We start from the raw sequence: 24,533 nt of genomic DNA, 5'->3' as shown, positions 1-24,533 counted from the left end.
TTACTCTTTGCTTGGTGGCACGCAGAATGACGGCGCATCTTAAAATCAATGATGCTTGTGATTCAGTGAACGAGGGCTGCCGAGAAGGCCTACTGAGCGCCATGCACAGGGCCAGGTGCGTCCTGACGCCTCTGGGTGACCCTAGGAAGCAGCTCCCTTCCTCATCTGCAGAGGTGAAGCGAGTGAAGCCTGGTGAAGTGAGGCAAACTGCCATGCATGCGGATATTCCAGAAAGCCGAAGACGGAGGCAATTCCGAGGCTATGGGGGAAGAGGTCAAGGGGTAGCCAAGGCCACGGAGCCGCTCCAGGACGCAAGGTGGTGGTCAGGGCCGTGGCCGCTCCACACCCACCTCCGGGCATCAGAGGTTAGAAAAGGAACAAGTGACCAGCAAAACCCCTCCCCGGCAGGCGAGTTTCTCCTGGGCCGAGTGACGGGGGCAAGCTTTCAGTCTAAACAAACCCATCAAAGAATCCTTAGCCTGTTATTAAATTTAAAATACCTGGAGAACACCGAATTCCTAGGTGTAAAACTATCTTCGTTTAAAGGGGTATTAAAAAACAAAGGCAAGCCATATGGTTCCAAAAGGACAATGGAAACAGTTGTTTATCTGGGCCAGAGGCGCATTTCATCACGCTGTTCCGAGTCTGCAAAGTGGAATGCACCCCGCAGCCGAAGGGGGGCCCGCGCCGAGCGAGCACATCTGGCGAGTCCGAGCCGCTCCAGGATCCGTCAGGGCCGGAAATGCGGCCTCAAGACGGCTCCAAGGGCGGCCTTCCGAGCTCCTGCGCGCCGCCCCTCTGCCCCGGGCGGCTCACCTTACGGCCCCAGAGCAGACAGGGGGGGGCGGCGGGGGGCGGCGGCGGGAGGGGGGGGGCGGCGGGGGCGGGCGCGTCGCGTCCCACCCGGAGGTCGCTCGCCCCCCGCGCGCCCAGGGCCGGGCTCCTCCGCTGTTTCCCTAACCTTCTAACTATGCAGCCCGAAGTGTGTTGTAATCTCTGGGCGAAGGCCTAAGAGTCGGTGACCTCCTCGGTGCTAACCCAGATTTGATGTGGGATCAACAGTGAGTCATTAGCCCTTTTTTGCGCGTCTCCGTTTCCTCTAGGAAAAATGATCTGTCATTCTTTCATATCTTTATAGGAAAGATGCGGCGACTGGGTTACATCAGCGTCTTCCCACCGGGGAGAAGCCGGAATTTACAGCGTGCAGCGCCGGGAGCAGACCCCAGGGGTCGCTGCGGAGACACAGAGGGCTGCAGGTCCCTGGGCCAGGTCAGGGGGCCCCCCACCTGCCCCCTCTGGCCTCGCGAAGCCCAGCCTCTCTGGGTCGGGGACTCCTGGCGGAGGCCTGCTGCGGGCTGTTCTCCTGCAACAAAGCCTGCCCAGCTGCTTCAGTGATCAGCAGTCCCCTTCCAAAAGAAGGAAGGGACAGAAATCCTGAAAGAGGAATGGGACCCAAGTTGACTGGAACCACAGTTAGGCACGAGAGTTAGTACAGGCAATGATACAATAAAAATGCAGAAGCTGACGTTCGCTCCGTTGCGTACGAATAACTCAATCGTTGGAGAAATCAAGGGGGTCAAAACCGATGGTCTTTGATCTTTCTCTTTCTTTCTCACACATCCTCACACAAAGACTCTTAAAAAATAAAATTCCTGGATATAAAGCAAAAATACTATGATGTTCCAACAAGGGCTAATATATTCCTTCCTTGGGCAACTGGCCGATACTCCAGCAATCCGTATACAGAAGGCCATGTCCATGAAGAGACTCTTTAGTCACATTCCCCAGAACCATAGTGCTATTGGTGTTCATTGTACATTCCACGATTTCACTTGGAAAATAACAGGAGAAATAGAAAAGGGATTGTGTGCTATTAAAGGTTTAACATTTGTGTGAAACAGCTACAAAGGAAACCTCATTGTGATGTCTCAGGCTGTATTATCTTGGTTTATCTAATTCAGTATGATGGATTAAACCTACAGTTATTTACTTTCTTCTGTTGTCTAGGTTGGAGCTCTCCCTCCTCGTTAACAGGAGCTGCTTATTTTCTTTGCAAGGAAAAGCCAAAACAACTTCTCACTTCTTTTTTCTCTGTTCTAACACCACATTGCTGCTGACTGAAACTACTGGTGGGTGGGGCGACATCATTTTTTAGGCTAAATGAATGGGAAGTTTTGAGGTCTCCAGTTTGGGTGGTTTGGGATCATAACAATAAAGTATCCACCCCACAAAATGGTCTAATTCATACTCCCATCTAAGGAAGAGAACTTTCTGATTGTGAGGGCTTCTCAACATGCACATTGCTGACCATTCTTTGATGTATATGCTGGTGGGGGCGGGGGGACCTGTCCTGTACATTCGAGGATGGTTAGCAGCCTTCCCTGGCCTCAACCCACGACGTGCCCGCAGCACACCTTTCCTATAAGTCATGACTGTCAGACCTGGCTCCAGACAACGCCACAGGTGCCCCAGGAGGTGGGAGCGGGGCAAAATCACCACCTGTGAGAACCCCAGCACTGCTTGGTTTGCTACAATGAACAAAAGTGAGAGGAAAGATAGAAAAGGAAACTTTCTCTTTCTTCTTCTTTTTTTTTTTTTTTTTTTTTGACTGTCCAGAGCCTCTAGGGATTTTAACTGTCAATCATCTGGATTCTCACTCTAGTGAACGGAATCACTCTGAAGATTTCTAAAGCATTGGGCAGTGTCTTTCAAACAGAGGTCCTTCAACTGCAGAGGGCATGTCAAAAGGACTAGGGCGTCCCCTAATTCCCACTGGGGAAACTATCGGTAAACCTTAGCATAACTCCACTTTGAGCCTTAAACTAACAGCATGTGAAAAGATCAATATGAATAAATTCAAAACTAATCAGACCCCTTCTTTAAATGTTGACACAGTATTATTTATATCCCATAAATACCTTCTTGACTAAAATTCATCCTTGGAGATTGGCACCTGGCCAGTTCTATTCATATTTACTGTATTTATACAGTATACTGGGCCAAGCATAATATTTAAAACAAAATAGGCCTGAGGGCATATACAATATCTCTTATATTTTTACTTTTAGATCTCCACATTGCTAAAAATACGTAGTCTGAACTGTATAAAATGTCCCACAAAGGGCTATCAGTGATCTGTAATGATATATAGCTCATTGAGTATAATTAGAGCATATTTGTAATATTTGAGCTGAAGTCACTCCCTGAACACTAATAAGTTGGCGGTAAAAAATGAACCAGTGACCTTTCCCATGCCTTCATCTCTGGGGCTTATGACCCTTGTCAGATTCACTGCAAGAAATGACAGGCACACTCCCTCCCTTCAGCCACTTCAGTGACGCCTGAGTTAAAAGTTGGGTCCTAAAGCGGGAAAGCTGATATATAAGCTAATGCTGTACTTTCAATTGGCTCCTTAAAAATATGGCGGAATGATTTCTTCTTTTCTTCCTTTTTTTGGGGGAAGGGTTCACTATATTCCAGTATAACTAGAAAGTGCTGGAAAATCAGTTAACCTACTTTCTATAAAACTATCCACAGTTCTTGCATAGTAGTATCCAATCTGCTCTTAATATGCTTTTCTGCCTCTAAACTTCACAGAAGCCGGTATTCTTTGTATGAAAACTGACAGTATTCTTCCCAGCCCCCCACTGCACTTATCAGAGCTTTTAATCTATTTGGTGGCTGGAGGTAGGATGCCATGGAGAATCCACACACTGATCTGAGATATCATCCTCTGAAATCCTAACTTTCTGAGAATTTTTCTGGTTTGGGGAGTATCATTGTCCCGGGTCGGATCATCTTGGGTCTTTGGACTGAGGTATGCCAGAAAGAACAAGGAATCGACAGGCTCTTAGGTAACTGGCTCTCTCCACACCTGTCTAATGAGGAGGAAGAGATCAGACCTCAGTCTGTAAAAGTGCTGGCAATTCATTTGAACTTCCGCAGGTAAACACGGTTCAAGTTCCATATAACCTACTTTACTTGCCCGCCTGCCCAAGTGCCAGGAGAGGGGCTCCACGTGCTTGAGAAAGCAAACTGACTCAACTCTGTTTAGTCTCAATCATTCTGGACCAATTACAGCGAACTTGCTTTCTTAATATCTCCTTGGCTCCACCCCAGGTAGAAAGCTTTACTTCCTGAGGGGAAAAACCAGGGCGGTGTAGTTATCAGCGCTGTTGTGGACGGTGCCTGCTTACAATAATAAAAGCATCCTGCCTGCCAGGATGCTCCCGCATCTGCTCTGCTCCAGAACGAGAAGAGAAGAGAAGGGGTAGCAGAAAAGAAAGGTGGCCGCGAAGACTGGCGTGAGATCCGCCGGCTGACATTCTGAGACGGTCAAGTCCAAGACACGGCAAGTCACAAGACTAGGGCTTGTCGAACTAAAAATAAATATTAAAAAAGAAAAGTCCCACCCTGCAATTAGAACCTCTAGGCGAAAACTACCAAGATGGCCATATTATCTATTTAGGCAAGACACAGAGACATTGTGAGGGCGGCCAGCAAGTATATAGGGCATGGAAAGGGGAGGAGAGAAATGGGCAACCAATGAAAAAGTTTATGACTTGGGATTTGGAATAGGCAAATGTTGAAGCTTTTTTTTTTTTCTCTTCTTCCTGGTATTTAACCCTCTCGGGTATCACTGGATGCTTCTTTCCTTCCTGCCTGCCTGCCTTCCTTCCTTCCTTCCTTTTTCTTTTTCTCTTTTTTTTTTCCCTTAAGGACTTGGAAATCATTCTCTGCTAACTGTCCTCTTCCCTTCCCCCCGAGGAACCGCAGGATCAATCACTTCACGCCCGTCGCTACTGTTTGCCCCTGGTATTGAGGACGCTGCCCTCGGAGAAGCCAGTTTAAAAACATTAAAAACAAACAAACAAACAAACAAAAAACTCGTTTGTCTTCTACTGTCTGTGAGATTTAGGAACACCCCGAAGTAACCGCAAGGAAGCCACAGAAAGCTCAGGGAGCCGAGGGCTCGAGAGGGAGAAAGATCAACGGTAAACCCGGCAGGAAAGTGATCTGCTCCACCAGCGACCTTAAGAAGACAGGTCGGAGGGAATTCTGAAAAATAACGCGAAGTAAAACACTTTTTTGACGTCGTCAGATGCGAAGTTGTCTTTCCTGCCACTCCAGGTGAAATCGAGAGGGGACGAGGTGACAAGATCTCGCCTTGGGGGGCGGGGGTGTAAGCCCCCGCTGTGGCAGGAGGTCCAAGAACTGGGGGTTCGGAGGTGTTTTGAAGGGGTCTCCAAATGGGGTTTTGTCCTGGCGATGCTGACATTTTTAGGGGCGTTAGAGACAATGGGGAAGACTTGGGGAACCCGCTGATAGGTCGGCCCGGAAAGGGGCGCCTTCCGGAGAGGCTAGGTTTGAGCCACCTTTTTTTTAACCCTTCGTGCGCCAGTTCGGTGGGGTCCCCGCGGAGAAAACCAGCCCACCGAGACGTCCGGGTCTAACTCGGCCCCGGGGAGCGCCTCGCGTGCCACAGAGGAGCGGGGCTGAGCCCTGGCTGGTGGCCGGGAAGAGACTTTCAGGGGCCAGAAGGAGAGCCTAACGCCTCGTACGGGACCGAGGCGTGGGGGGAAGGGAGACATGGAGAAAACCAAGTCGAAAGTGGCCGACTGCAAGCCTAAGGCTCTCAGGCACGCCACGGGCGAGGAGGTGGGTGGGACGCAGGGCCGGGGAGGGCAGGGGAGCGCGGCCCCGGCCCCGACCCCAGACGGGAAGGGCCGTCCCCGGAGTCGTGGCGGCTCCGAGAGCCTCTGGCCGCGCTCAGCCTCAGGGAATGGGAGCGAAAGAACAGTACTTACTTTCCGAGGGGAAGAAGGGCGGCATGTCTATTTTGTAAACCTCCTTGGCGTAGTACTCCTCGTCGCTTCTCTCGCGCTCGCAGGCGGCCGCCCTCCGGCTCGCCTTCTCCTGGAGCAAGTCCCTGGTGCTGTTGTAGATGGAAATCACCTCCGGGGGCACTTCCTCGGGTTCGGGATAGTCTTCTGGGGGGCTGGTGAGCTTCAGCTTGCTCAGGATCTGCCCGCGGATCGCCTCGATCCTCTTGCGCATGAACTGGTCCATATCGAGCGTGCTGCAGGTAGACAGGCTGAGCGCGGCCGTGACCAGATGCAGGAGCAGAAAAGCGCTCAGCACACAGTAGTGCATTTTTTTTTAAAGGTGGAAAAATTAAAAAAAAAAAAAAAAAAGTAAAAAAAAAAAAAACTAAGGAAAAAAAAAAAGAAAGAAACCAACAACTCTCAAGTACAGATCAGGTAGATTTTTTTTTTTTTAATGCGAAACTTTTGCAAACAATCGAGAGTCAACGTCCAATAGAAAAAGGTATCTTGCTTGAGTTCCTTTAAAAAGAAAATGCAAGTCGTTCCAAAAGTGGAAATAGTAATACACGATGGGCAGGGGGGACTCTAACTTTGGGGAGTAAGAAAAAGTTTTCTTGGAGCGACGAGATGAGGGGGAAAAAAGAGACGAGGGGCTATTAGGCAGGAATAAATTTAAGAGGAGGCAACGGAGTTCAGTGTGTCAGTTTCGGTGCGGAGTGGCGGATCTGAACTCGGCTCCTCCGGCCAAAAGGGAAGAGATGAAAAGGTCCCGGGGCTGGCAGCCGGCGAGCTGGCGGGAGGGGCGCCGGGAGCGCTGTGCGGGGGGCCGCCGAGGCTGGCCGGGCGGTAATTTAAGTATTTAAAGAAGGAGCGGTTCGGCCCTGCCTTCCACTGCGGCGCTGAGAGCAGGAGCAGCCGCGGCTCCGGAGCGGAGAGCGCACACGTGTGTGAGTGTGTGAGTGTGTGAGCGAGTGTGTGTGCGCGCGCGCCTGTGCGCGCGCTGGGGGCGAGCCGGCGCGCCGCGGGGAGGCGGGTGCGCTCCGCACGGCGCTCGGGACGCGGTCCGGTCCTGCGCGGGCCGCGGCGGCGGCGGCGGCGGAGGCGGCGACGATCCTGCTCCCGGAGCTGCGCGCGGTGGCCGACAGCCCGGCCGGCGCGCGCCGACCCGCCCGGCTACTCCACGTCGTGCCGCCGCTCGCGGACGCGTCCAGCCTCCACCTCCCTCCTTCTCCTGCTCCTCCTTCTGCTCTCGCTCCAGACGCCAACCCGGCAATAGACGACCAGCTGCCGCCGTTGCCGTCAGCCCCGGGGGCGCGCTGCCTGGGCAGTGTTTCTCCTAAAGGGGCGACGAGGGGGTCCCTTGGACTCCCACCCCTTCCCAGCCTCTCCCGGTTCCTGTCCCACTCGGACTTTCTCGCGGCGGGTAGGTGGGCACTTGGCACCCTGCGACAGACCCTCTCCTCCGACTTCCTGCAGCCGGGCAGCCCCTGGCTCCGCTGCGCAGCGGCTCCCTAGACCGTTACACTGTTCTCCATCCCTTCCCCGTGTCTCCTTCCCTGGCGCCCTGCTCTTCTCTGTGCCCTTTTCTGTCTCTCGCACGCTCGTCTACCTCTCCTGCCTTGCTCCCTCCTCTCTCTCTCTCTCTCTCTCTCTCTCTCTCTCGTCGGGGGCTTCTGGAGCTCCCCTCGGAGCGAACCTTCTGCTGCCAGCAGATAACATCACGATCTTGCCTGGGAGGAGAGATTTATAAGTTCTCTCGGAACCACGTGTTTGCCTTCAACAAAGTGACGTGCTAGGATTACAGTCAGAAGTCCTCTCGTTTACTTAGACCACGAGCTCTCCCCGAACCGTGGAGGGGTGTGGAAATGAGGCCAGCCGCGGGCACGGGAGGGAGGAGGTGGAGTGTGCGCCCTGACAACAGTGATTTATGGTATTTACTTTATATAGTCATTTTGGACCGGTCTGTTGAAGGACAAGCTATCAGGCCTCCCGTTTTTACTTAATGTGGCTCACGCACAGCCTCCCAAACTCAATCACTTGCTCTAGAAAGTCTTCCCTTCTGTACTGTACGCACACAACTCTCTCTCTCTCTCTCTCTCTCTCTCTCTCTCTCTCTCGTGAATGTGCATCACACAGTTTACTCAGGATCCCCCCAGCCCTGAGACATGCTTCCAATCTAAGATTCACTTCCTACATTTTTAGTGGAATCCTTTTCTGAGATCCCCTAACACTATGCTAGTACATCTCTCCTAAAGATTATCTTATTCGGCTTTGTTGTTTACAGTCTAGTCCCCCATTTGACTGTAAACTGATGAGAACATGAAAACAGCACTTTTTTTTACTTAGAGAATGAACTAGATGTACTTGTTTCACTGTATGAATGAATGAATACCTTAGCTTGCTGCCTATGCCACTACTTCATAGGGCTTTCTCTTCCTCGCCTTCTTCCCCAGCTAGACATCAGCAACCAACTTCATTCTTTCCATAGCATACATCCAGGAAGCCGGAATTTTAAAGTGATGTCTACTGCTAGGCACTACACACTACTTGACATTTTCATTTCAACCTAATCTCAATTAGATGAGTCTAAGAATGATTCTTGCCATGGTTCACTTTTCCCTTTGTCTTTCTATTTTACCTTCAGTTACTCAAAGTCAACATTTTCATTTCATCATGACGATGGCCATACTGACTAGACAGATGGTTTAAAGTGGAAACTCTGTTGACTATTCCCCCAAACTCAAAGCCTCTATATTATTCCCTAGTTCAGATATTTCTTTTCCATGGTAAGTGGTAGAGCTGCATTTTACAGTCAGGATCCGTTGCCTGCGGACTAAGATGCCCTATATAAACTGGTACCAGAACATGTCCGACAAACATGGATTCCAAGGTGATGGGAAGTCTGCGAGATATGCAGGCCCTGTTCCTTCTTGCAGATTGACATTTCCCATCATCCTGTTAAAGGCTCTGAAAATCTTGCAGGAAAAAAAATTGTTCAGGTCTTTTAACGTAGCATATTCTGAACTCCCTTGAACATGGGATTCTTTACCTATTAGGGCACACTGGAAAACTCGGGCATAAAGAGATTGTTCCAATCTGCTTCTGAAAGTTACAGATGAATCAGCATTAGTAGTTTCCTTTCCTCGAGGCCAGTTTCAAATTGAACTGTCTTGAAAAGAGCTGGACCACCAGCTGCACTTCTAGTAGCCAACAGAGATAGACTCAAAAGGAGCTACTGTGGGGCTAGCTCTCCCCAGACTCATCAAGCTGTCACCCCTTTGAGTTCAGCTGGAGAACAGCAAAAAGATCAGCTCTACACCGAGGGGGAAAAGTGAATATTCGTTTGTTCTAGAAAGTAGAGCAAGACATGCAAACTAGAGCTGGTGACCGAAGATGCTGCGGCAGGTGACCTCCATCATGATGCTCTGTGGAGGTCACAGGTTCAGCCTCCCTGCAAACCAGCGAGACTACCTCCGTGGTATAGACACAAACTGACCTGAGGTTAAGTGGATTCAGATTAGAGTACGGAGAGATTAGCCAAAGTCCATCTACTTCACTTCTAAAAAAACAATGTAAGTAATAAATTCTCCCGACAACCCTTCCCAACAGAAACATGTCATTCTATGTCCACAATGCTTAGTTCATGGAGCACTTATTGCTAACTCAGCAACCCCTGAGACCCCCTGGCCTAAGCCCAAGAGACTGCTTCTAATTCCCCCAAAGCCCAGGCAGGTAGGACCAGGGAGCGGCTGGTGAAATGTGGCATAGGCGAGTATAGCAATTCAGGCTAGCAGGAGTGGAGTCCACTCTGCCTCTCAGAGGACCCTCTGAAGACGTAAACGGATTAAGACTGTCAGTGATGCGTCCCTGGGAATCACGAATGGACCCTTTCTTCTATTAAATAACTCTTTCAGAGCCTTTTCATCTCTATATTCAAGAAGTAAATATCCACTAAATTTATTGAGATCTTATTATGTGGGAGGGGCTTCAGACAATTTTCATGGTAAGAGGGTATGTAACTCATCTGGATCATCCTGATTACCTCGAAAAGGTATTTAAGCTGTATAAGACATCTTGGTTACCTCAAGGAGGCAGGAGAGCATAGTGGTTAAAGGACAGACTCCACAGTCAAGTGCTCTTGAGTTCAAATTTCAGTCGCTTTCTGGTTTTGTGATCCTGGCCACGTGAGGCAGATACTGTGTTAGTTCTTCATCTGTGAAAAGGGGACAACACTTATTAACCGACAAGATTACTGAGGACTGAAGTACATCCACGAGGTACACAAAATGCTTCCAACAAACCTGGCACTTAGTATGTGCTCATTAAATGTCACTCAGTGTTCTCATATCCTCTCCCTTCTTCATTTTTGTCAGAGACGGTGTCATAAAACACACGTGGCCTCTCCTCTTTCTCAGATATAAATAAACTGAAAAAGCTAGGGAAGATGCTAGTGAGACTGTGCCTCATGGTTAGGCCTCCGGGCAGTTTTGCTAAGTACATTTCCATTCAGTTATTTTAAACAGTCTGGTATTTTGCTCCCATGTATTGTAGGAAAGGACAAGAAGGTACACTTCTGGCGAACAGAACTCTGAATGACAGAAGCCCAGTTAAGCAGAAATTCCAGATTAAGGTCTCCTATTCTTCAACGCCCTAAAAGGGACTTCTTTGTTTTCCAGATCAGAGAGGCAGAGGGTGCAGCTGTTTCGACCACTAGCCCTTCTCTGCTCATTAATGGGCCTATTCACTTAAGTAATTTGGAATTCCTACAAATGTCTGATATCAAAACTACTCATTCCTGTCCAGGGTTTTACCCTGCAGATCCTAGGCAAGAGTTTAGGATGGAATAGGTCCTTCCTGACTCTAAAGAAAGAATAACTTCATTTGCAACAACTTTGAAAGTTGTTCCCACAAGGGTTTCAAGCATTATAAAACCAGGAAGTAGGGAAAAGAAATCTATAGAACTCAGCAACACTTGCTAAATGCAAAATAACCATTTCACGTGAAAATACTACAAAGCCTTTTAGGTTCTTCTAATTTGATATGCTACAACTCAAAACCCCTCTTTGGTTTATAAAAAATTTTCTCATGTTCTGTGTGTATTTCTGTAGCCAAATAAACTTCTGCTCTCAGAATAATGAAATGGAAAGGTTAGTGATTTCCCCAGGAAAAATAATCCAATTACTGACTCCATTTTGTATCTATAGGTTAATCTAAAACAGAAGTGATAAGGAGGGCACAATGCGCAGGAAGGAGAAAGCTTAAAAAGATCAGAGGTGGTCAGAGATAAAAGGATCAACTCAAGAGATAAGGACTAGAGAAAAATAGCATAGCAGAGATAAACTCACACTTTAACTGATACTCTGTGGGAACATTTATCTTACCCTTTGGAATTATGATTAGCTGATGGATTACTGCTTGTGGCTTTTGGGCACTCACATCTCCACCTGTCACTACTTTTCTGTTCTGAGATTTCCAACGGGAGTAAGTCTTTTCTTGGGAGGCGGTCTCTCAGTGGCCTGGGCTTTGTCAGTCCCAGGGCCTCCTGAAATCTGCTTTCTTGCCTCTGCTCAAAGTTATCCACTAAACTAGCTTTTAGTGACTGATATAAATGAACATATGGGGACAGTTGTCATAGAGTTTCAGATGGATACATGCTTCGTAAAATGTTAATGTTGATAAAGGAAAGCCAGCAGCAGCATTTTCCTTAGTCAGGGTATGCGTCTGCTCCTGGCCCTGACGGCGTCTCACTACTTCCCTTACCCCAGCACCCCGGCAGTCCAGACACGTGGCACAAAGCAAGAAGCCAGAATTAGGGTGCTGGGGAGAAGGGCAGAGAGAGAAGTATTTCAACGAAGTAAAAATACAAATAAAAGATGAGTAGGGGAAAAGAGAAAGCAAATGATAAAGACATGATTATGCACCCATAATTTTAAAAAAATGACTATAACAACCTAAAGTGAAATTTTCATTTTTTAAGATACATATCCTTTGAATAAATCTGCCATCATCTCGGTGGGTATCATTTTGTGAAAATCTGAAGGTGTACATTTTCTTTTTTTTTTTTTAAGATTTTATTTATTTATTTGACAGACAGAGATCACAAGTAGGCAGAGAGGCAGGCAGGGAGAGAGGAGGAAGCAGGCTCCCCGCTGAGCAGAGCCCAATACGGGGCTCGATCCCAGGACCCTGAGATCATGACCTGAGCTGAAGGCAGAGGCTTTAACCCACTGAGCCACCCAGGCACCCCTGAATGTGTACATTTTCATTAGCGAAGTTGACAACCTATATTTCAAACCATCTTGCCTTTCTGTTGCCTCAATTATCCTGCAATTAAAAAATGAATAGGGGGAGACTCACAGCTACAAAATTTTCCTGATGTTTAAGTCTTCTAAGTAAGCTCTTGTAATGAGGGTGACCGTATGATTTATCACACAAACCTGAGCACTAAGAGGATGATATTCATAAATACATGATAAGACAGAAGGGGTAAACCAGGACTGTCCCAGATAGTCCCCTTACTTTGAAACGAAGGCACTTTAAAATCTGAATCAATAAGGTCAGGTGTTCAGCTGTTCTCAGTTACCATGGTGATATATTTTGCATATTTCCAAGCCTTTTTTATTCTTTGTGCTTCAGATTCTAATAATCATTATCAGAGCTAAAATTTGAAAAATACTTCCTTGTACAGCTTTAGCATTGATATAAACATGCATCACCCAAAAACTGAAGGCTTTAAGAGGTTAAGATTCTTCTGAGCCCCATGAAAGCCAGTCTCTCACATGGAAAGGAAGAAGATAAAAGATGTTAATAATAGGGATTAACAAGCATTTCATGTATTTTGTGCACAAATTTGTTTCTGAGTTTGGGAAAACGAACAACTGATAAAAGAATTTTAACAGTAAAAATGAATTCTGTCTTCTTCTCATTTTAGTGTACAGAAAAAAGCATGTCCTCTAATGCTCGGGGGTCACCTACTACTGATTTTTTTTACGTGTTGATCTTCCATGTTTAATAGACAGTAGATGGCTTCACAAAACTAGAACTTCACTCAGTTGAAAGGCTGTTTTCCTGTTAACCTGAAAATTGTTGTGATCCAAATTCCTACAATTTCTGCTTTCTCTTTAGAGTATCTCAGTCATACCTACGTGCCCCTTTACAAAGGCAGTATCTTACAGATTCTATCACTGGCGGGCTATTTACCATAAACCAAAGAAATAAATTTTAAAAAGTGGGTGTGTGCTGTGACCTGAGAACAACCTCAACAATACACAAACAGGATTTTGGTTGCCTGGTCAGTACAGATAAGATTTTAGGGTTTGCTTCTTTCAGAGATCTTTGTCTTTTAATGTTAATTAAGGTTATTAAACAACAGACAATGACACGGTCAACCAAGTTATTTGAAAAGTTGTAAAAATTAAATCTAATCAATGCCACAGTTGTACTGATTGTTCAGAGACTAGGCACTCATCTGGTTGAACGGAAAAAAATTTTTATCAATCATTTAATTCAATGATAGCCTAAATCATGCCACCTAGAGGAGAGCAGTGGTATTTCTCACAACTTCCTATATGGAGAAAACCAACATGCTCAATTTTCTGAGTATTTTCATCATAGCTTATTAAACAATCTACAAACATCATTTTGCTGTAAAATCATTTAAAAAACTAATCAACAGTGTCACCTCAAGAATATTTCCCATTGATATGTTGTTTCATTTCTAGAGGAAAAACACTGTATGACAAAAGCTACTGCACAAGAAAATGAAAGTTACAATTTGACACGTTGAACACACACATTTTCAGGAAAGATCCTAAGTCAGTAACAATGGAACTTCCATAATTCTAGTTATCTCCTAGCCAATAATATCCTAAGCTAAAATCTAGTCTTCCTGTATAAAGCATAACTGAAATATCTAAATTCTTAAGAGCAAATATGTCAACACTTAGCATTTTCATGAATCATCAAAATATCATTAAATAAGAAACAGTAGCATATGGGCAATATATTGTATCTTGGTAATGAAAAGAGCAACAGAGTCATGTCCTAAGAGATAAAACTATGGGATCCCACTCTAGTAGTCATGCAGTTCCATTTCTGCAGAATCCAGATAATTAAAACATTTTAATTACCAGACATATTTAAGACGTAAAATAAATTCTCCAACGGCACACGGTATAATAAACAGACAGAGGCAACCAAAATGAAGCCTGGGAAGACATGCTACTTGAAACTCTAACTTGCTACTGCCAGGAAGATTTTCACTTTTGATATGCCTTGTCCCCTCTACCTTCCCCAGGCCTTGGGTTCTGGCCCTAAGTAAATGTGACTGAAAAATAGAACATGTTCACTTATTTTTCCAGAGCAAAAGTTCAATTTCTATAATCTCATTTTCTTTTAGAATCTCATTTTCTGTAAGACATTAGTATCATCTAAAATTAGGAAATTAGTGTTGTGTACAGCCGCTCTGTCAATTCAAGCTTGGACTTGACTGTATTAGCTGTGTGACCTTGCCAAGTTATTGAATCTACCTGTTCCCTCATCGATTTATTGGGGACAATAACAGCACCTACCTCATGGGGTTATAGGAAGACTGTGTAAGCTAAGTGCATTATGAAACATGTAAATAGTATCCAGCCTATAATAATTACTGTATAAATGTTTGTTATTATTATTACTTGCTCTGTTTCAACCTAAACTTGAATGATGGATGGGACCTGTCAAAAAAGATGGTTGAGCATGAAAAGGCAACATTTTAAAATAAGTCAAGGAAACAGAGATTCTCATTTCAAAATAAATTTCTATTAATCAAGAGACACAAAGTGACACAAGGGGGAAAGAGTCAAAATTTTTCATGCTCAATGTTCAAAGCAAGGTAACTATTAAAATTTAAAAAAAAAGAAAAAGTGGGGCACACCTGGGTGGCTCAGTCGGTTAAGCGTCTGCCTTCAGCTCGGGTCATGATCCTAAGGGCCTGGGATCAGGGAGCCCCACGTTGGCTCTCCGCTTAGCGTAAGCCTGCTTCTCCCTCTCCCTCTCTCTGCTTACAGCTCTACTTGGGCTACCTGTCAAATAAAAAAATAAAATACTTTATTTTATTTTTTTTTTTTAAAGATTTTATTAATTTATTTGACAGAGAGAAAGATCACAAGTAGGCGGAGAGTCAGGCAGAGAGAGAGGAGGAAGCAGGCTCCCGCTGAGCAAAGAGCCCGATGCGGGGCTCGATCCCAGGACACTGAGATCATGACCTGAGCCGAAGGCAGCGGCTTAATCCACTGAGCCACCCAGGCGCCCCAAAAATAAAATATTTTAAAAAACTAAATGAAAAAGAAAAAAAAGTAGGACTGTAGCAAATGGGACTCTTGATATAGTTACCTCTGCACTTCTCCAAATCAATACTTAAATCAATGTCCTCGGCAAGACAGTAGAGTCTAAGTTCTAGAACAGTCTAAGTACGCAAAAAATGTTTTAGTATCTTATTGAATGTCAGGATCTTTTTACTCATTGTGAGACTTGTCTTGCAAAATGTCGAAATTATCTTCTTTAATAAAGAATGTATTCTTATATACATCTAATGAACTTTTGGCATTTAAAAAACTTATCCTGTCATGTTTTTAATCTCACCCTTTCAGTTAACATTATTGACACGTCTTTTCGCTGCCATCATTCTAAAGGGCAGCAGAAAAGCAGAAGTACCAAGGTTTATGTAAATGATCACTTATCACTGAAGCTGTAAGTGGTCTAAAATTCCTTGCCGTTAGAAACAATGTTATACTACAATACTGTTCACACAGCCTTTTTGTAAGCAGGGTCTTTTCCTGAGGAGGGTTTCCAGAGTAGGGCTACTGCGTCTCAGTATGGATCTACGACCTGCAGACTGTAAACTTCTGTGGGGAGAAACATTTACAATTACACAGATCAGAAATGAACGACAAATCTACAGGCACAGCACCTGATCCTCCAAGTGCGTGACAGAGAACGTTCCTGGAGACCCTCCCTACTACATAGCAGGCACTGTGCTAGATGGGCTGGGTGGAACATTATCCAAATTCCTATTACACGAACAAGTGTGCCCAGGCGGGATTTATATGCTAGTGACATGTAATTTCACCTACCATCAAGTCTATTCGGGAGTCTGTGGAAGAACCAGAATATGGCGGTTGTGGGTCGCACAATCTAGTTATTCTTGGTGTTTACAGAGAAGGGTAGTATCACCTTGAATCTCTGTAACCATGAGCTTCTACATTTAGACTACATAGAAGAGAGCCCAGTGTTACTGTACGAAGACCAGTATCATGCAGAAACACCCCGATGTTATGCTTGGTGATACGCAGCTACTTCAGGGCGCCTGCTGTGTCCGGCCGCCGTGTGGATGTTTTGAGAGCTGAGGTCCATCTATTGTTTATGTCCATGCCCTGGGAGGGGAGGCATTTTTCCCTCAGACTGAAGTCTGGTTCTGCAAGCGCAAAGGCAACTGTCTAGTAGCCGGAGGGAGAATCAACAGCTGTGAGGCCACCCACGCGGGAAGAAGGACACCGCTCTCAGCTGTCTCTCCACTCGGAGCCCCAGTTGGTCCTGACCCCACACAAATTTGGTGTTCTCGCTTTGATGTTTATGAACCGATTGCATTTAAATGCAGGAGAATGATTCAGGGGTTAGAGAAACTGTTATTTATACAAACGTGGTTAACACCTCATCATTTTCAGCTGGCTGTGCTAATAATGCTCATTGTGCTCTTTGTTTTCGGGTTTTTTTTTCCCAAATCTGCAATCTGAATTGGCTCTGGCAGGATGTGGCTGTGTGCTGGCATAGACTGGAAACTGCCGCATGACCCCGGAGAGCTGTGACTGAAGACACTTCTCCGGGGGACCTCCTAGCGCACGTGGTGTCTGGTGTCTGCGGGCCTGGCAGTCCTCCAGCTGCCCTTGTTCACGTATCATAAATCTGTTCTTTTAGGGAATCAATAAGATTTACAGTTGGATGTGTTCCTTCTGAAAACTGTAGACAATTACCTAAAAAAATGAAATGCTATTTGTTATTAACAGTGGCCTCATATTTAAGGACAACAGCTACCTGAGGAAATCATGTAATTACAAAGCAACTTAATTTATCTTCTCCAAAATACAAATATTGAAAAAAGACAGTGATTTAATCAATAAAATTACACCAATATTTGTATGTGCTTATATTGTATCCATAATTTTATCAGAAGAACTCACAGACATTTCAAAGCTTACTGCTTCATTATCAGACTAAATATATGCTAATTTTACTCTCTTCATAGTTAGATAGACCACCACTAGCTACATGCAGCTTTTAAAATTTAAAGTATTTAAAATTAAGTAAAATTTAAAACTCTGTTCCTTTATATCACCAGCCACACTGCAAATATTCGGTAGCCCCTTGTGCTAGTGGAGATATAACGTGTCCAGCAACACAGACAATCATATTGGACTATACTGACTTGGACACTGAAATTATAAGGAATTAGCTCAGTCCTGTAACATATATCCTTGCTTATATCCTTGGTTGTAAATGCTGCCTACAAAAAGCATTTAACAGACAGCTCAATACGTACCCCTGTAATTGGAGGGGCCGGGGAAAGGGGGAACAGGTGAGCAGTGCTGAACTAGTTATTCTTGACAAAGAAAACATGCTCTGTAACTGTCTCAGAGGACACCTCTTCTAAGCACACAGGTTCATCACCTATCTAGACAAAAAGCCCGAAACTGTAACTCCCTAAAATTATGCTCAGTAGCCTGGATGAAAAATATTCATGTGGTTCTCTAAGCTAGAAAGCACTCTTCAGAAAATCTAAAAATTATTTACAAAGCATTAGAAGATACCTTCCATCTGTAAAATTCTGATTAGAGTTATTACAACTTAGTATTTTTTTTTTAAAGATTTTATTTATTTATTTGACAGAGAGAAATCACAAGTACACTGAGAGGCAGGCAGAGAGAGAGAGAAGGAAGCAGGCTCCCTGCTGAGCAGAGAGCCCGATGCGGGACTCGATCCCAGGACCCTGAGATCATGACCTGAGCCGAAGGCAGCGGCCCAACCTACTGAGCCACCCAGGCGCCCACAACTTAGTATTTTGTTAAACATCAATCACGGTTGTAAATGTCTTTCATGAACTTCAAAGACCATCCTACTTCCAAATTTGTTCACAGGTCCTATTGATTAATACATTTAGTCAAGCTTCAGAGAAGTTCACCCAGTGAAGAAGTTCGCCAGGCCTACCTTGGCTGCAATAGTCGCTAAGATTCATATATCCACCTGGCCAAAATTCAGACTATGGTTTCCTCGTGCCTGCAAATATCCGCAGGGCTTAACGGTCTCCCCATGACTAACATACCAAATGGAGACAAACATCACATTAATCCTAAGAGATGCATTTAAGGAAAGAGCAGAATGAATTCTGCTTCCTTCGCTTAACTTTCTCATTTTAATTTAAGTCAAGAAGCAATGGTAAAGTCATACCACATCTAAGTTCAAAATGTACAACTTGCTCTTTTACATACTGCTATAGACTATGTGTCTTCCCAAATTCATCTATGAATGCCCTAATCCCCAATGTAATGGTATTTCCAAGGGGAGCCCTTTGGAAGGTAATTAGGTCACAAGGGTGGAGTCCTTATGAAGGGGATTAGTGCCCTTATGAAAGTGACTGAGAAAAGATGATCTCTCTCCTCCCTGAGCGAAGACACAAGAAGTCAGCTATCTGCAAACCAGAAAGAGGGCTCTCACCAGACATCGAATCCGCTGGCATGCAGCTGGGGACTTATCATCCTATAGAACTATGAGAAAAGTCTGCTGTTTTAGCCACCCAGTCTATACAGTATTCTGGTACAGCAGCCCAGGCGAAGGCAGCCAGCCAGGCACAGACACATACATGCTTTTCTTAAGAAACTACAAAGGTTCAAAAATATATCCACTAATTTTTCAAATGTTTATTATTTTTAAAAAACATTTATTTATTTGAGAGGGAAATGGAGAGAGAGTCTCCCAAGCAAGCCCCGCACTGAACGTGGAGCCCAATGTGGGGCTCGAGCTCACGACACTGAGGAACCAAGAATCAGACACTCAACCAACTGTGCCATAAGGCACCCCTCAAACGTTTATTTAAAAGTGAGATTCGGGGCGCCTGGGTGGCTCAGTGGATTAAGCCGCTGCCTTCGGCTCAGGTCATGATCTTGGTGTCCTGGGATCGAGCCCCGCATCGGGCTCTTTGCTCAGCGGGAGCCTGCTTCTCTCTCTCTCTCTGCCTGACTCTCTGCCTACTTGTGATTTCTCTCTGTCAAATAAATAAATAAAATCTTTAAAAAAAAAAAAATAATAAAATAAAATAAAAGTGAGATTCACGTTGCACATACATAGCAACAAACTAAACACAATAATGGTTCTCTCAAGTCATGAAAAAGCCCAAAGAAAGAAAACCTCCATCCCACTTCACTCAGGACTCTTCTCAGCACATATATTTATAAAAATCTAAGATAAAAACAACAAAAAGGAAGTAAAGCTAAACAGGGAGCAAAAAAAATTATCCAAAGTTTGCAAAAGTACTGCCTCATGTATTTGACCTCCTCGTTCCTCTGCGACAGAAATACTTACGCTCTGTGGAGGTTTCCTTTACAGGCATTTTAGGCCTTACAATTTCTTTAACTTCCCAGCAATGCAATTTATATCTACAGTTTGCTTACGTTTCTGTTCACACTTCAACCTTGGGAAGTCTCTGCTATTATATGTTTAACTAGGACATCTTCAGGCATCTGTGGACTGCACCCAGATGGCTTTGTAACGAAGTACTGTACTCTCACCACCTGCACAGGTGGCAGAATTAGTTGGTGGTCACTGAATATTAGGTCTATTCATATATGCAAAACACAGTAATCAAAAGAGCCCTAAGGTTTACCAGAATATAAACATTCCCTTTCCACTCCCTTGTAAAACACACAAAATATTTTTAAAAACTTGGAACCTACCCTCAAATAAACCTTCTGGAACCTCCTCGCAGGTCATTTTCAGCCCCGAGTACCGAAGGTGAGCCTTCGGACCATTCCAGCTAAAAGGCTTCCACAGTATACTTTTCAATGAGCAGAATAATATTTGATCTATGTAGAATTCTAAGTAACTTGAAAATAAACCCAATACTCCGACTCCAAGCTAAAGTGCTAAACTATTAAGATTATTCTAAGTATTTTCAGCCTAAAACAGGTATTAATTTTGACTCTGAGAGCTCAAAGCCTAAAAACAATGAATAACCAACACTAAACTATGCTAAATATTGACAACATTCACGACAGCCATCTAAATATCCACATAAGGGGATAAGATAATAGCTGATTACTGGTTACCTGGAAACTATTTTCCACAGTCTTTCTAAACAAATAAAAATTATCTTTTTATTATTACAGTACTCTAACTAGTTAACAAAAATAAAATCCAAATATTGTTATGTCGAGATAAAGCAGGGAAGATCTAGAAATGTGGTTCTTTTTCTCTTCCCTAGTTAACTCAAAGACGATGTAGGAAGATGGAACAGATGCAGATCCATCCGACTGATGTGAAAAGAATTTAAATGTTGTGGGTAAAATACTTAGGGTAGAGGCGCCAGAGCTAGAATATTTAAAACACTCATCTCAAGATATATATTTCATTTCTAAAATAATAGGCTCATCCTTGGATTTATATTAAAACGTAACGGTATTTTGCTTATATATTGCATAGCTAAGATGCAACAATACTAAAACATACAAAATATCCCATTTTTATGACAGAAATTATTTCATGTACTTTGAATATGCTTTATAGCGTTCTAAAATAAGTGATAAATTTTTTATACTGGCAAATCACCATTAATTTAAAATAAATAATTTCTGAAAGAAGAGTATCTGCCTATGTTCTCTTCCTTATTTTCCGTTAAAAACTCTTGCCCAATTTTTTTTAAATTAAAAACTATGTGAGTTTATGTTTCAAAAATATTTTAGTAAATAAATAGTTACCTACTCTGGGCCCCTGGGTGGCTCAGTGGGTTAAAGCCTCTGCCTTCAGCTCAGGTCACGATCCCAGAGTCCTGGGATCGAGCCCTGCATCGGTCTCTCTGCTCAGCGGGGAGCCTGCTTCCTCCTCTCTCTCTGCCTGCCTCGCTGCCTACTTGTGATCTCTGCCTGTGAAATAAATAAATAAAATCTTAAAAAAAAAAAAATTACCTACTCATTTCTATCATCCAAATGTACTATTCAGAAGAATTTTTGCAAAGCTTTAATATGATCCAGAATAAGATTAAATTAAGATTAAATACAATCTTTAATTCTGGGGAGAAAAAATTTTTAACTGCTGCAAAGAATTTTCTTTTTCAAAATCATGTATGTGTTAAGTGATAATGAACCATTCACCTGCGTTACGTTCTATCATGATAGTTAGCACTCTTACTATTTGGAGGAGTACTGGTTCACATTTATTTATGTTAACTGACAAAATGGTAGTTCTATAATTTAATAAAACACTTAAGTTCAGAAGTTGGGATAAATACAAAAATGCATCACTTGATATCTTAAGTGTACACCTTCCTTTATAATAATAAGTACCAGGTCATGGACTAATTTAACCTTGGATAGGTAATACCTGTAACACTCAAATGGGCTTGAAAATATAAACCTCTCCGTTCCAGCACAAGTTCAAGGGGAGGATGCAAGTATGCTCAGATGAGTGGTAGAAGGGAGCTCTTTTTATGATGGAGAGATGGGAAAAGAAATGGATCCCTTTTTTAAAAGGAACAGATCACAGTTATTAAACAATTCCTTGATAAACTTCAGATCTTAGACGTAGTCTCAAAGAAATTTTGGAATTATATACAACAGTCTTACTTTCTTCTCTCAGTCTTACTACTTCTCTCTTACTTAACGTCTAGATACTAAGCCACCTGATTTAATCATCTTTACGGGAGTGACAAGGAACCAAATCTCCAAACAGATGAGGCATCCCGACGAGACCACCTGCAGCCAAAGTCTCCCGTTTCCCTGGTCAGTCAAACCAAGCAGGAGAATTTATTTATTTATTTATTTTTTATTTTTTATTTTTTTAAAGATTTTATTTATTTATTTGAGAGAGAGACAGTGAGGGAGAGCATGAGCGAGGAGAAGGTCAGAGAGGGGAGAAGGTCAGAGAGCGAAGCAGACTCCCCATGGAGCTGGGAGCCCGACGCGGGACTCGATCCCAGGACTCCGGGATCATGACCTGAGCCGAAGGCAGTCGTCCAACCAACTGAGCCACCCAGGCGTCCCCAAGCAGGAGAATTTAAACTAATTCAAGTGTCAGGGAAAAGCTGGGGCAGGGGCAGAGTCTAAAATACATCAAATATGCTTTCTAAGAAATTCTGCCTCACTGCGTGAGTTAAACATGAGAATTTCCACCTCAGTAAATCTCTCATACAAAATAACCTAACACTTATGTGTGTTTTAGCATATAAAAGGACATAATAGAAAAGTAGAAATTTGGTGTGTTTCTTAAATCTTACATAGCACAAGTTCTAAAAATGAAATCATCACGCTGAATCAGAAATACTATCATGTTAGATTACACTACACAGGGTTCTCAATAGCTCACCAAAACAAATACCATAAACTCTCCTCACGAAAGCACAAACACACAGAACCAATAAAGCTGGAAAGCTGACAAATATTAACTTCAGGGAGTTCATTTTAATTATGAAAAGCACTGCATTTCTAGAAACTGCTGATACTGGAACAAAATACCAATATCCATGACCAATACGTAAACTTATAATGTTCTGGGCAAAATGGGCATTTCGCTAGTTAAGCAGAAATACTTCTTTTTACATGTTTGAGAAACAATGCTTAAAATCATACAAGGTTTGAAAAACTTAATTTAACAAAGTTTTCACGAAAAGAGAAAACACCCAGGTTGGTAATAATAAAAGTCTTTTGGCTTTCTTAGAAATGATAGCTTCACAGCCGCGTAGCTCTGAGAGCACAGAGCATTTCGCTAGGAAAAATACACTGACTGTGTGCTGTGTTTCCTCGACAGTCTACGTATCCAGTCGCTCCCAGAGCCTGGCTCACGGGTTCTCCGCATCATCACTCTCTTGGTCCCAGTCTTTCATGGATGCTCCCATCATGAAATCGTCACGTAAGATTGTCCATCCAGGGCCCTCTTCTGATTTCGCTTCAGTCTGAGGACAATTACAGAAACAAAATATCAAAAGACAATTTAATCATAAGGGAAATAAAAAAGCCCAAGCTACAAAACTAACTTGTCAACACTTAGTTTCAGAACAGAAATGAAAACAAGACAAATTATAGTTAATTTACACACTGTGATATAAGCACAAATATGGAATAGAGTTATACGTTAATGAACTCTTTTTAACCCCATAAAAAATTATGGAAGCAAAAAAACCTTTTACTGGCAGGGGGGGAGAGAATATAGTAGAATCTAGGTTTGCTATGAATTTTTAAAATCTGGCAATCGAAAAAGACTTAAATATTATTTAATGTTTATGGATGATTTATTAGAAAAATTCTGGCAAACTATTTTAAAATAAAAAGGAATTTAACAAAGCCTTATCATACATAATAAAAGAGAGAAAAGGAGACTAACTTGGTATTATGTTAGGTTTTTATAGATGTTATCTCATTTAACATTTGATAAAAATGTGAACCAAATGTTCTTTATTTAGGTTATGATCTCACTGCCTGACCTAATCATGTAGTCAAAAGACTAATCACATGCTAAAAAGATAAATAACTGAAGCAAGCAATAAACGTAATAGGTAGTCAATTTTGCTTATTTATAGGATTTACATAAAACTATGACAGCTGAAGTACAACCTTGACTTTCATGGTACAACAGCACCACCTTGTGGTATTAATTAAGTAATACAATATATGCGACCTCAAGTTCTGGGTTTCTTTCCTTCATTCCACAAATGTGCTTCAAGCACTGTTCTTAGTGTTGGAAATACATTCGTGAACAAAACAAAGCCCCTGTTCCCTGGGATCTAACAGTCTACACCTTTCTATTTAAACCATTCATAAAATACAACGTTGGGGAAAACTCCCAAAGTATGCAAGAACCCATGATATTTGGCTAAAAAATAGTGTTATCTTTATGAGAGCTATTAACCATATAAAAAGCAATTTTTAAGAGAAAAGATATTAAAGACATTTCCTGGGTTACAAGAGATTACTTATCTAATTCTGCTGAAGCTACCTTCTATTTTAAAAAACATCGCTCCAAAAGAGCCAATTCTATTTAGGAGAAAAAGGACACTATTACAAAACAGGAAAAATATCCTATTGGATTCACCCTTGTCTTCCTGGGATCAAAAAATCAAGCAAAGTTTGTACCTAAATGTAAAGACTAAAGAGTATACAAATTGAGCAAAGATTTCAGAATTGTCTTAAGTCAAACAGTGTGCTCTGTACTTTAATTAAACCAACACAAAAAAGAAAAAATATCGGTGTTTTTAGAAACCAACACTAAAACAACTGCAAAGCTTCTCATGCCCACACTGATATGGGGGTGAGCAGTGAGAAAGGAGCGTGTGACTCCGCACGGAGCCCGCGCACACCTTCACATCACTCGTCTCTATGGCTCCAGAACTACCTTCCTAAAACTATTCTTGCTTCTGTTGGATTTAGTTACCTAACTGGATAAAAGGCTATTTTTTTTTTTAATTCAGCTCAA

At 43.2% G+C, this 24,533-nt stretch overlaps 2 protein-coding genes and 1 long non-coding RNA gene across 6 annotated transcripts in view; 1 reads left to right on the top strand and 2 right to left on the bottom strand.

The window, feature by feature from the left end:
• The window catches only part of TGFB2 (transforming growth factor beta 2), a 78,620-nt gene extending 72,460 nt beyond the window's left edge, over positions 1 to 6,160 (bottom strand). For all 4 annotated transcript variants that reach the window (XM_082702998.1, XM_082703001.1, XM_082702999.1 and 1 more), the window contains exon 1: positions 5,808 to 6,160. In XM_082702998.1, the coding sequence (XP_082559124.1) occupies positions 5,808 to 6,153 (346 nt within the window). In that variant the 5' untranslated portion in view covers positions 6,154 to 6,160. The remainder of the gene's footprint in view (positions 1 to 5,807) is intronic.
• On the top strand, positions 1,351 to 22,695 carry LOC309849931. Its single transcript, XR_014303999.1, has 6 exons — positions 1,351 to 4,355; positions 4,768 to 5,658; positions 16,612 to 17,694; positions 17,901 to 18,953; positions 19,178 to 21,851; positions 22,102 to 22,695. It is a non-coding gene; the product is annotated as an uncharacterized lncRNA (long non-coding RNA).
• The window catches only part of RRP15 (ribosomal RNA processing 15 homolog), a 39,166-nt gene continuing 37,138 nt past the window's right edge, over positions 22,506 to 24,533 (bottom strand). The window contains 1 exon segment of the mRNA XM_082703009.1: positions 22,506 to 23,016. Coding sequence (XP_082559135.1) covers positions 22,903 to 23,016 — 114 coding nt within the window. The 3' untranslated portion in view covers positions 22,506 to 22,902.

This window comes from Mustela nivalis (genome assembly GCF_964662115.1).
Source record: "Mustela nivalis genome assembly, chromosome: 16".
Lineage (NCBI taxonomy): Eukaryota > Metazoa > Chordata > Mammalia > Carnivora > Mustelidae > Mustela > Mustela nivalis.
This window is presented reverse-complemented; position numbering and strand designations above follow the sequence as displayed.